Source organism: Sarcophilus harrisii, chromosome 3 (assembly GCF_902635505.1).
Source record: "Sarcophilus harrisii chromosome 3, mSarHar1.11, whole genome shotgun sequence".
NCBI classification, from domain to species: Eukaryota; Metazoa; Chordata; class Mammalia; order Dasyuromorphia; family Dasyuridae; genus Sarcophilus; species Sarcophilus harrisii.
In genome coordinates, this window is record NC_045428.1 from 247531392 (window position 1) to 247544735 (window position 13344).

At 39.8% G+C, this 13344-nt stretch overlaps 1 protein-coding gene across 8 annotated transcripts in view; it reads right to left on the reverse strand.

Moving 5' to 3' along the window:
• Window positions 1-7919, reverse strand: part of KDM6A (lysine demethylase 6A) — a 241436-nt gene extending 233517 nt beyond the window's left edge. For 6 of the 8 annotated variants that reach the window (XM_031959373.1, XM_031959370.1, XM_031959366.1 and 3 more), the window contains exons 1-2: window positions 7510-7758; window positions 7167-7230 (exon numbers count right to left, since the gene is read on the reverse strand). In XM_031959373.1, the coding sequence (XP_031815233.1) occupies window positions 7167-7230; window positions 7510-7664 (219 nt within the window). In that variant the 5' untranslated portion in view covers window positions 7665-7758. Of the gene's footprint in view, window positions 1-7166; window positions 7231-7509 lie in introns of all 8 variants that reach the window. The other 2 variants (XM_031959375.1, XM_031959372.1) reach the window with 1 other exon arrangement.
• Window positions 7920-13344: the final 5425 nt, after the last annotated feature.

The window sequence follows — 13344 nt, forward strand, 5'->3', positions numbered from 1 at the left end:
ATAACAGGTTGGGTTCAGCCCTTCAATCAGGTCCAAATTCACTTGAATTGTTCTATGACCACTTGTACTTGTTTGTAAACATGCTGCTATGAAATTTATATAGGATGATAAAGACAAGCTGGAGTCTATATTTAATTTTCATTATTCCAGTTTTAATATTACAAAGTACTTAAATTTTCCATTTAAGAATTATTACAAAGCATATTAGATATTTTAAGAATGGGCTAATTAATCAATGATTAAAACCAAAATTTTTTTTTTCAAAAGAAAATCATTTCCAATGGTATAACAGGGTAAAATGGGAATAGAGAATCTTTTTCCTGGAATGCATTGCCAAAATATATTGTTGGCCACAATTATTATGTATGTAAATGTCTTACTCTTAATAACCAACCTCATTGTGACATGAAGAAGATCCAAGTTCTTGGAAATCTATGCTACTGGAAGCACAAGCTCTGTAAAGTTCTTCCAAACCAAACAAGTTTCAAATAAAGACAAGGCAATAGCCTGTTATTGTTCAGAGCAGCATGGAAGAGGGGCTCATGGGAACAAGCATTTAATCATACATAGAATATATATAAAATAACTATGTCATTTCAATAAAGAGGTGGCACCCAAAGGAGTGGGAATGGAGGGGAACAAAAATCCTGCATGTATAAGCTGGCAGCTCCACAGAGTTTTAAATAAATCTAGTAATTTTAAGACATTAAAGGCAGGGAAATGGGAAGACAAGAAAAAAAGGTCAGTTTAGCTGGACCATAGAGAGCATATAAGAAAATCACTTAAAAGTTATAAAGATAGACTGAATACAAGTTCAAAGGACTATTATACCAAAAATAGAGTATATTTAATCCTCGAAGCAATATGAAGCCACTGGATTGGCTTATTGAAAAAGGAATATATGAAAGGTTGACCAGTTGTTGATAACTCTGAGGTTATTATAGAAAGAAAAGTCTTAGGAAATAATTATTTGGGTTTGTTTTTTTTTTGCCAAGATCACAGATCAATGTCTTTCAAGTAAACTTAATTCCAAGTATAATGTCATAGATAAAGCTCTTAGAAACATAATACTGCTATATCTCTGTCATTTCTATAATTTCTATTCCACAGACTTATCACAACAAAACCATAAATAATATAGCTTTTGGCAAACTAGCTCTATGATTTTATATAATTCTTTTACTTTATACACCAAATCAAATAACTTCAAGAGACTTTAGTAGACAACTAAACTCCATTACAAATGAATAAACTTTCTGAGACCCAGAAAGTCTTACCTCCTCCTCCAAGGTGGCAAGCTATGTTATTTGATAGAGTTAAAAGGCACAACTTTTTATCCTAAGTCAAGATCAAATCACTTAATTACCTTATATATTATATATGATACAAAAGGCAGAAAAACCAAGCCAAGCACTTCTTACTCCATCCTTCAGCTACTATTGGGTCCCAACCAAGAGGAAAACAAGCACAATAATCTATGCCATATCCTCAAAGATGAACATGTTTTCTACACCCCCTCCCCAATTTGTAAACAAAAATTTGTTTTCATTTTCTCTTTTTAAAAGATGTAAGATTTCAACAAAAAAAATATCAATGGGTAGATAAAAATCTTAACATCTTGAGGAGAAGATAAGCTCTTCCTTTAAATATCTGCCAAAATCTGAGTTCAAAGACCTATTCTCTAATAAAAAAAAAAAAAGAAAGAAAAATACAAACATTTGTTGTTGTTATGGGCCCTGGAAATTCCTAAAGATCTGAAAATGCAATCTTTCACACATTTAAAAGTCAATTTGCAAACTTGAGAACAAATAAAAGCTTGACAAACTTAGAACTACTTTAAAACTGTACCTTTATCATAAGTAATGCATTATTAACTCTCTGGAAACTAGACTGTAAAAGTTAAAAAAGACTTTGAATACAATGCTAAAAATACTAAATATTGCAATCATCTGTGAAATAATATTAAACTGCGTTAAGTTTATATATGATTGTCAATTATGTATTCATTAAATAACCTCCAAACTAATTAATTAACTATTCCAAGTGGTTCCACAAATAGCCTAACCACCATTTCAGTTCTTAGGAAATCTGCTGTTGTTTTCTTAACACAAATTAGCTCTCTAGATACCACATTTCAAAAATATTATTACTAATAATGAACAGTGGTAATATTCATTATCCTAAGTTCCAATAAGCACAAAGCACCTCTACCTTACTTTTTATTTAGGAAAAAAAATTAACCTTATATTACTTGTGAATTTGCAAAATAACATTCGGCCACTTCCATAAAAAAAAAATGAATCAAAGACATGCAATACCATATGAATACATACTATTCTTACCTAAGCCAAAATGAGTACTAAAATTGTGATAACGTGGTTTTAAAAAAACTTTCCCCTTTATCAACCATGTTTTTATCAGCGTTCCTTTCATTTGTACTTTTTCTAAATAACTTAAAATAGTTGACCCCCATCAATTTTATTTTGTTAAAAACCAACATCTAGCTTAAAATTAAGCATTATCATATAATTTTTTTTATCCTAACTTATCTCCAAATACCAATCATTTTCTGTTATCTTAGCTCATTGAGCAAACGAAAAGGGTTTTTGACATTTCATGTAAAGGTTGCATAGTACCATCTTTTGTAGGTACCAAGGCTATAAGTACCTGAAACACTATCAACACTCTTTCAAAGTATGATTGTTTTCCTAACTAGAAGTAATACATCTGCACTCTACATAATGCATACAACAAATTCGTCAATTTTTGAACAACAAAATTGTGTTAATTCACATGAGCATGTCCAATTTCATCAACTGTTTGAAAAATCACTTTTCAAACTTCTAAAAACAGCATCTAAATTCTAAAAGGTATAGTTCAAAAATTCTCCACACAGTAAAGTTCATAGTTGTTTTTTAACAAGATAATTCCATTGTCAATGTACCAATAGAAACATCAACCATTGTAAAACATTAAGGATTAACACATTTATTTGTGTGTATTTGAGCATCAGAGCTCATGGCAAAAAAAAAAAAAAAAAAAAAAAAAAAAGTACAGCAATAATAAATGATTTTAATTATAATTCTTCAAACATTGCCACCTATAAATCAAGAACCCCTGTAATGTATCATTGTTTTCTGCTTTTAACCTGTCAAGGCCAAGAAAACCATAATTTTGCAAAATTAATGCTTTAAAATCCACTAAATTAGTTCCAAAACCCAGAAAAATATATTTTTAAAGCTACTTCAATAATTTTTCACAAAGAAAAAATTTTATTTTTACTTTAAGTACTTAAAACATCTCAAAAGGTGATCTGACTCCACATAAATAAGAATGTTTGACAACATACCAAGATCAAACTTGAAATTCATGAAAATTTGATGCTAAATAGGCTTGATAAAAAGGGCTATCAAAGGTACTTTAATTATTCTATAGTATAGATACCCAGATTCTCCATCTCCCTTGTATTACAGTAAAGCAAACCCATAATTATCCTTTAATTCAGCATCTCTAGTTTTATTCCGATGAAAACAAAATTAACCCAAAAGATTTTTTAAAAGACAAAAGTCATTATAGCTATGTTTTTATGTTAAAATGTTTGACTTAATTACTTTTCAATTACTCCACTATAATTAAAAAATAAGAATCCCTGAATTATATAGATTTGAGTGTCAACATACTTAAGATTGTTCAAAAGACTCAGATTTAAAAACTTGAGCTTTAATACATGTATTTTAAAGACCACACTGTTTCTCCTAGCATATGCATAATTAACCAATTGAAGATTTTTCATATAACCATTAGCTTTATATAAGAATAATAAATACTAAAAACCAAGTAGACTGCATCATCACATCAGAACATTAAAAGGACACTCTCAATAAACTTAATATAAAAATGTATATATAATAAATACAAACATCAAAGGACCTGAGAATTTAGAGCAAAGTATTCTTTGGCCTAAATGAGAGAGGCACATGGAGGGGGGGCAAAAGAGATGGAAGGGGGAGATAAGAAAAAATATGGAAAAAAGCTTTTTAAAAACACTTATTTGTAAAACATCAAAGTATGATGTAAAGTATCTGCTTCTGATGATGAAACTGAGGATGAGGATAATAAAAATATAAAATATACTCATAATCGGAGCCAAATTTAGAGAACTGCAAGGAGTAGGATGGGGAGTCTAAGAGAGATTGGGAGAAGAAATACATCATCCCTTGAAAAATGAAGTCACCTTAAGATTTGAGGAAAAACCATTAAAATACTTCAGTAACCAGTCAGGTTCTAAGGATGGGAAGTAGCAAAGAGGTGAGGGATGGGGTACTAAGAAGGCACAAAAATCACAGCCTTTAAGACAGAAGACTAGAATGCACAATTGATTTTTTCAGTCTGTTACATGCCCAAGACAATGAGAACTTTAGAAGAACTTTTTCTTCACCAACATAGTTCCAACATTTTGCAAAATACAAAATGTTTCATACTTCCTATAACATTCCTGGTAAACTAACTAAATACTTCCTATACCAGGATTTCAGCTCATTCATTCTGTGGTCAACAGTACAAACAGCAAGAAAGGTTATGGGGCTGTACTTTACAACACATATTTTAACTTATGTTCAGGCTCACCAGACTACAAATAAGAATTGCATGACATTGCAACCACACATTTAAGAGTGTTTTACTGAACTTAAAACAGTTACTTTAATGTTATGGCTAATGAGTCTTGACCTAATCAGGTAGGAACTCACAACCCAATAAGCCTCAAAGCTGACTCATTCAATCACACAGTTTAAATTTGAGCTTTTTTCATCTTAACTAGATACTAAGTATTTTGTCAAGCTCTAATATTGTCCAAATTTTTAGGAAGCTTATAATTTTGGCAACCAATAAATTTATCTGCTTGAAAAGGTTGGTAAAGCATTATTTTCACGCTAGCATATTAGTTTAATGAAAGCATTTCCTAAAATTTAAAACATAATAGCCCAATTAACTCGGTTACATCTGTAATGATATAACCATATTTCCATCCAAAATACTGGCACAAAAATACAACCAACTTAAAATCAGGTAAGGCTTAACATTCTGCAAATATATCAGGTCTCCTTTTCTAAAAAATTAAAATCCATTAAAAATAATCAACAAAGAAGTAACTTAAAAGAACTAAAATTTAACTGATTTGGCCAAACTTTTCCAAGTGCAAATAGTTCTTTCAATTATCCATCCTAAATGACAGGGAAGTGTAACTTCTAAACTGTTGTGAAATTAGTTGCTAAATTGGCACTTGGTTATAATTCAAATATTTCAAAACAAAATTTAAAATGTCTTCACTGTAAACTTCATAACTTAAGATATTAAAATTTTTTTGTATGATTAAATCTAGTGTATTTATAACCGTTTTTCCAGGACGCATGTTTACTTCTAATAAAACCTAAGTATTAAAAGTTTAAGTACTGTGTACAATATTCATACTTACCAGGATTTTTTGAAAAGCAATTATTTATAGAATGATTGCAAATAGTGGCCTTATAAAAACTAGCTAAAATCAGACTCTTTTCTATTTACTTTGAAGACAAAGTTTGTATATGGAAAAATTATCAGTGCTAATCAAAAACCCTATAGGCTAGAATGCTGACTGAAATTCCTCAGAACTAAAATAACAAAAACCAATAGAAAACATGCTAGGTTTTGATTACTAACTTTCTTTATAAATGTAACAAGGTTAGGTGTCAAGTGCAAAGTTATTAATCACACTATGAAAGAGGACACCATATCTCAACGGTGTACTGCCTAATGCACCTACTCTTGAGTTTTAGAGGAAAAAAAGAAATGAAAGCATACAAATACTCCAAACACGGCTTTAGCCCTGAGATGCAAACTGACGCAGAGACAGACTCTACAGCCTTTGTTCAAATAGCTTACCGATAGGCTACTAAATATGCTACAGGTTGATAAGGATTCATTAAGCTTATGAATGTAGTTTCCAATACCAGGAAAGGAGTAAATTATTTGACACTAGTCACTTACAGTTTTTATTAAACACTGTTAAGACTACTCTTCTATAGAGAAACCTATTCATCGCTACTATTTCTTTCCATGTTTACCTCTTCTCCCTCCCCCCAGCCCGCCCCCCTCACTTTCTCCTCCCACCCCGTCCCGCCATCTTGGGCCGATAGGAGCAGCCATTACTTAACTAAATGACAGGGCCAACAACTTTCCACACAAATAAACAGGCAGCCTAACCCCAAATGTTAGCATGGAGCCCGGGGCAAATAAGACCGTAAAAGAAGCTCCGAAAAGAAAAGACATTCACCTGCACCCACATAGACACCACTGCAATATTTCAGTGGCAGCTGGACCCAAAAAAGTAAACACATCACTGAACTTCAGGTAAAACGTACACAAAATCGGTCACTGGGAGCAGCTTTAATCCAAACTCTTCTCTGCCTTACACTAAAGTGCAAGGCGCCCAGTCTCTCTGCAAGCAGGGCCGGGAAAACGCCGGAGTCGAGCTGCGGGTAGCCCTCGCGGCTCAGGGGGCTCGTCGTCTCCACCGGGAGAACACTCATTTCGGTGTATTTACAATCACGAGGCGCGAGGAGCCCAGCTCCTGCACAAATTAACAAGCACCACAACCCTTGGCCCTTCCCCCCAAAATCCACGCCACTCCAGGGCGGGGGTTCGCCCCGAGCCCCGGCTCGGATAACAGGCAGTTTTTTTTTTTTTTCCACTCGGCTGAGATCAAGCCCAGGGCTTGGCTCCGGGCCGCCGTCGCCTCGGACTTCAACTACGATGTTCTGGGGGGAGGGGGGACCGCAGTGAGGGGGGGGGGAACGTCACCACGGGGGGCACCACATTGGGGAGGACGAGGGGCGGGGGCCCAGGGGACGGAACAGAATTTCCTGCCAATCTCTCCCCCGACCATTTCTCAGCGCCCCGAGCTGCCCCCTCCTTCTCCCCAGGCAGCAGGGAGTGGATCCGGGAGGGGAAAGGGGCCGTGGGGGAGGGGGCAGACGAGGTCCGAGGGGGTCCCGCTATCATCCGTCCGAGTTCCGGCGGGGGGTGATCCAGGCCCCGAGTCTCCACACGGCCTCCCCTCCCCGACGCCAGGGAAAGGGTCAGGAAGGAGGATGGGCCGGCTTGTCCGCTCGCTCCCCGGGCTTCCTTACCTTTACCAGCAGGGCCTTCATTCTGGCGCCATCTTCATGAAGCCTCAAAAATCCGAAGAGGCGGCTGCAAGGGAAGACGGTCGGAGAGCGCTTTAGTGTCCCCGAGTCAGCACACCCCCACCCTCACGTTCCCTGGCCGCCGCCCGGGAGGCCCCCGCGGAGGCGGCGGCAGCGATGGCAGCGGCCGGCCGGCCGGCCAGGGAGTAAAGGGAGCAGGTCCCGCCGCACACGGCACCGCCGCCTCCAGCCACCCGGAGACAAATCACCAAGTTTCCCCTCCCTCCCCCAGAGGGAGAGCGGCGCGGATCCCACGTCCCGAACCAGGCCGGACCGCGGTCAGTACCTGTCGAGTCCACTGAGCACCTCTCTTTCCTCGGCTGTCAGGCTGGGGAACTCCTCCTCGCTCTCGCCGCTCGCTTTTCCCGCCGCCATTTTCTTTTCCTCATCACCGAAAGCGGCGGTGGCGGCGGTAGCGAGCGACACTCCGCAGGATTTCATGGAAACGCAGCGAATTAACAACTCCCAACAACGAGACCCCCCCGGGCCGGGGCCGCGAACAAAACCCCCCAATCTGCGGGCGGACCGACACACCAACTTTATCGCCGCCTCCGCCTCCTCCACCCTCCTCCTCCTCCTCCACCGCGAACGGCGGCGGCGAGAAATCACAACGCGGCGGCGGCGTTGGCAGGGGCTGCGGACACCCCGAGGGGTCGGGGTCTGGCGACGGCAGCGGAACCCAACACTGGGGTCACATCTCGGGGGTTAGGTGTGGGGCAGCGGCGGGCAGGGACAGCGGGGGAAGCCGGAGAGCGGCGCTGAGGGGCGCCCAGAGGGGATTTGTTGGAGACACAAACTTCCCCGGCACCAGCACAAAGTTGTTGTAATTGTGTCACAGAGCGAACCCCACGCCGCCGCCGTGACCCCCCTCCCTCCCCGCCCGGCCTCAGCATAACCAATCCAGTCCCGTAGTCGGGCCCACGTGACCTTTGTTGACTCACGTCAGCCGCGCCTCGACTCAACTTGCTAGTTCTTCTGACTCCGCCCACCAAGGCCGCCGGCGATTGGTGACGGAGGAACGGGATGGCCCCTGGGCTCAGCCTGTGGTTGGTTCGAGAGTGCGTCTGTCCGGGGGAGGGTTGTCAACGTGTAGGAACATTATGTTAGGTTGTACTCGTTAAATATACTCGTGAAAAGAATGGAGGGTCCGAACCGTGTCACCTCGGGAGCTGCGGGGGGCTTACGAAGGGAGGGGGCTCGGGAGTAGGCGGGGGCAAGAGGGCGAGGTTCGGGGTGTGAGGGTTCGTCCGCCGCGTGTGTCCAGTTAACGCAGCGGCGGAGGCGGGGCGTCTCCATTCGATTCCTAAGCAATCCAGCGAGCTTCGGGTCTCTCGGGCTACCGCCGCCGTGGCTCCTCCTCGGGTGGCCTCTGCGTTCCTGGGGGCGTGGGTCCGTGGGTGCAGCCGGGCTGGAGAGGGAGGGAGGGAGGAGCCGTCACGGGTTCCCCCTCCCTCGGCGCGAGGCGTTGGCTTTTGGCACCGCTGGGTAATAATGGCTTCCCCAGCGCACACACCCCGGGGCTTGAGCGGGAGGGGGAGGGGAGGGCGCGGCTGCCACCCCACCCAGATGGCCGCGGGGCCCACCCTTGGTCATGCCTCGGGCTCCAAGCTCCCCCCCAAAATGGGATTCGGGTAGAGGGAAATAACCTCTGAGGCGAATGGAAGCCTGGCCGAGTAGCACCGCAAGGAAGCGGACAGCCCGGGTGGGCTCTGCGGGAAGAGTCGCCACCCTGGGTGATGGATGCCAGGCTGGAGGCCGCCGTCTGGTTACGTCAAACGAGCCCAGTTCTACGTCCACCTTTTCCATGCATATTCTAGAAATTCTCTTTGCTCAGTCACTCTTAGAGACTAAATGATGGAAAACTGAATGATGAAATGCCCTATTTTTTCCTTTCCATGTTGGCTCATGCTATGTAATCTTCAAGCAACTCCTCGAGCCCTGGTGGCCTCGACCGGGGTAGGAACTTTGAGGGGCCAGCGGGCTGGAGCAGCTCGGGTGATGGGACACCAAGGGAAAATTGTCATTAGACACTCCATGCCACACAATAGGATGTTAAGAGCTGAGAAAGACCGTTGTGTCCACTCCACTCCCCATTTCCCCACTTCGTTTTACTTCAATGAGACTGAGAGGTTGAGATTTGCCCAAAACTTGGTAGCAACACTAGGAATAGAACCCAGATGTATTGACTTGTCCAAGATTCCATTAAGCTTCCTGCTTCCCAATAAATAACCCTACTGACAATTATAGCATTTGTGAAGGTGCTGTTTTGATGGCTAATATTATGTATAAATAAACACCTATAACTTAAGACCAAAGTATAATGGGAAGAAAACGGGAAAATAAAGAACAAAAATGAGGCTTACCGCATTTGCCCGGTTAAAATAAGCAACACTTGGAAGGTAATCTCTGAGCAAAGATTTGCTTCTAGGTAAGACCTGCAAACATTGATGAGAAGGAAATAGTAAAATAGATTTAATGACCAATAAATTTACCCTTGAATTCCTTACTAAACCTTTTATTTGGCATGTATTTTAATAGGATTCTATGTATTTCAGATACTAACAACAATTGTCTCGATTCTATATTTGGAAAATACAGGGAAGACATTGTTCAGTAGTAGGTCTCAGAAATTAATATTAGGTATTAAGTTTTAAAATTCCAATTCATTATAAATATGTGCATATTTCCTCTGAGAGTAGAAACTAGACTAACATTCCAGTTTTCTGTAGATTATATTTCATATTTGATCTACTATGCTGTGTCCGCATCTTTTAGTCCTTGTGTATATTACATTTCATTTGTATAACTGTAAGGGGTCTGAGATTCTGCAGATAGATTGAATTGATACATGAAAGTTGGGGTTTGTAACTGCATCTGCAAAAGTCACCATGTGACCGATAAATTGTCTTGGAGACATCTTAAACTTGTGTCCAAAACAGAACTCATTATCTTTTTCTCCGGATCCACCCTTCTTCCAAGCTTCTCTATTTCTGTCAGACACTTACTACTCTTCTTGTCTCATGGGTTTGTTACCTTGACTTGACCTCCACATCTTGTTCTTGCCTACCCAATATATCCAATCAGTTGTCAAATCTTGCCGTTTTCAACCACAATATCACTTGCATCTGATCCCTTCCCCCTCTGTTAATACAGTTACCATTTTAGTTCCAGGCCTCAATACTTCTCTAGATGAGGAAATAAAGGCTCTCTGATTAGTAATTCTGCTTTAAATCTAGTATCATCTTCCACATATCTGCCAAAGTGAACATTTTTCCTTAAGAGTTGATATCTTATTCTTGAGTTTAGAGTTTGGTCATAGCCAAATTTTGATATGTGCCTGTTAAAAATTCCATCTTCTAATAAATTATATTATATATCCTTCCCCTATTCAATGCATATTTTAGGATTAAAAAATAAAACTCCTTTTGTTCAGTTTTTACCCACAAAAAAGACCCCAATTTATCTTTCCTGATTAATTCTTCATTATTCCCTGACTGCACACCAATCCAGCCAACCCGAGCTTCTGGAAATCCCACACATACTGCATTCCATATCCCATCTCAAACCTTTAGCATTTCTATTCCCTTCATTCCACTTCCCAAATTTGGAAAACTATCTCCTATTGAGATATCAAAATATTTCTCTTCTTAAAAGGCACAACTCAAAGGCTACCTCTTAAATTGAGCCTTTTCTGATCCCTTCTATCCCTCCCAAATTGCCATGCATTTTAACTTATTTGTATTTATTTTGTAAGTGCGTTTATAATGGTTGCCTTCCTCATAAAAATATAACTTCCTTGACAGAAGGGATTGTTTCATTCTTTGAATATTGAGAAGCTAGCCTCAAGTGTTATTGGCACATAAATTTGACTCCTAATCCACTAAACCAAGCTGTTTCTCCAAATTTCAATAATCCCTACTAATTTCACTTTGTCGGTTCAAGCATTTATTATCTACTATAATTCGAGGTATTATCCTAGGCATTGGATGATTCAGTAAGATTCAAAAGGAAAAAAAAAAAAAAAAAAAATCAGAGTAGTCACTGCCCTCAAATAACTTGCATTCTTTGGGGACTAAAACAAAATTATATGCAAAATTAACTTCCAGGAAAGGCAACAGAATTGGGAGGGGAAGGGAAGATCCAGAAAGGCTTTGCATCTGCAATGGGAGCAGATGTAGAAAGGAAAACATTTCGAGCCTTGAGGAAATTAATAGTCAGAATATAGAATGCTGCGTATGGGAAACCACAAGTAGAATGTGTAGTTGGAACATAGCATATAAAATGTCTAAAAAAGTAGAAGCCATATTGTGAAGGATATTTTTTAATTAGCCAAAGGAGCTGCATGCTGGATCAGACTGAATGCTGAGAGTTATATCAGGGGTGGAGAACCTTTTTTTTTGTGGAGGGCCATTTGGATATTTATAATATCACTCTTCGGCCATAGAAAATTACCACCTTAATTCAAGGAGTGGTAGATAGTGGTATCTAGCTTTGAGCTCTTGATAGCCTATGGTAGCCTTAACCTCAAGGATGTTCCCTGCCCTTGAAGGTGAAAGGTAAACTTGCAATGGTAATTTTTTTAATGGGGAAAAATGGGAGACAAAGTCTTCAACGAGATTTGAGGTCTAGTGGGATAGGAGGGACTAGGATATTGGAAACTTTTTTATGGCTACCTCTCTCTTCTCATCTGTTGTCTCCCTCCTTGAGAATATAGGCTTCCCGAAGACAACTGTTTCACTTTTGTATTTGTATCCCCAGCATATTTTAAATATGCTAATAATATAGCTTTCATTCACTTTTTCAGTAATTATTAAGCTCAGGCTATGGGCCAAGGACTGTGCTAATTTCTGGGGATAAAAGAACTAAATAGGAAAAATAGGAATAGGAGTGAATTTTAGAAATTAGAAAATAAGTTCCATTTTGAACATGTTGAATTCCAGTTGCCCATAGTACATGAAGTTTAACTTGAAATGTTATGAAATTCTTAAAAGAAATTTGATAATGTAGGGACTAGAAATCTATAGAGAAAAACAAGGATTGTATGTATAGATTTGGAGGTCATCTAAATAGAAATAGAAAGTTACTCAGTGGATTAATATGTTATTAAGTGCCTCCTATGTTCCTGGAACTGGGCTAAATTCTGGAAAGTAGGAAAAGCAAAACAACAACAACAACAACAAAAAAAACAGTTCCTTTCTTCAGGAATTCTGCCTCAGTTTCCTTCACTGTAAAATGAGGAATCATAAAAGTATCTACCTCCAAGAATTGATAAAAGGATCAAATGAGATAATATTTATAAAACTCTTAGCACATAGTAGGTGCTTAATAAATTCTTCCCTCTGCTGCAGTCTTAGGAGTCAGATAAGGAGGAAGAAAGCATTCCAGGTTTGTAGTACAGACGGGAAATGCTGGTAACCAAAAGTGTCTTAATTGAGAAATAACAAGGAAAGCCAGCATCACTGGATCAAAGAGTATTGTAGGGGAGGAGGTTAAGATACAAGAAGACTGGAAAGGAAAAACTGGATTATAAAGAATGAATGACAAAACAGGAAGCATTTATTATATACCTACTATGTGGTGGACTGTTGTTTGTCCATTCTGGAAAAAGAATATGACAAGCAAGTGAATTGTATTTAAGTGAGGGAGGGCTATGCAAGGTCACCTGCCTCAATGTGCCAGACACTGTTGCTAAGATAAATACCTCATTTGATGATCACCCACAACAACCCTGGAAGATAGGTGCTATTAATATCCTCATTTTACAGTTGAGAAAACTGAGGTAGAAGAAGTCAATTAGGCCAGATTTAAACTTAGGTTTTTCTAACTGTAGGCCCAGTGCTCATTTATTTCACCAAGGAGGTACATCCAGGAGATGGTTAGTGGCCATAACTTGGATGAAGTGAAGGAGACTGAAGAGTCATCAGACAGTTGTCCAGGAAAGAGTAGGGTCAAGATAAGCAGGAAATGGTATCTCTTCAAAGAGAGTGATTTGAGTGGTAGAGTACAGAGAGATCAAGGAGGAGGATAAGGATTGAGAAAAGGCCATTGGATTTGGCAATTAAGCATCATTGGTAACTTTGAAGAGAGAAATTTCAGCTTGTTGATGGAAGTCAGGAAGCCA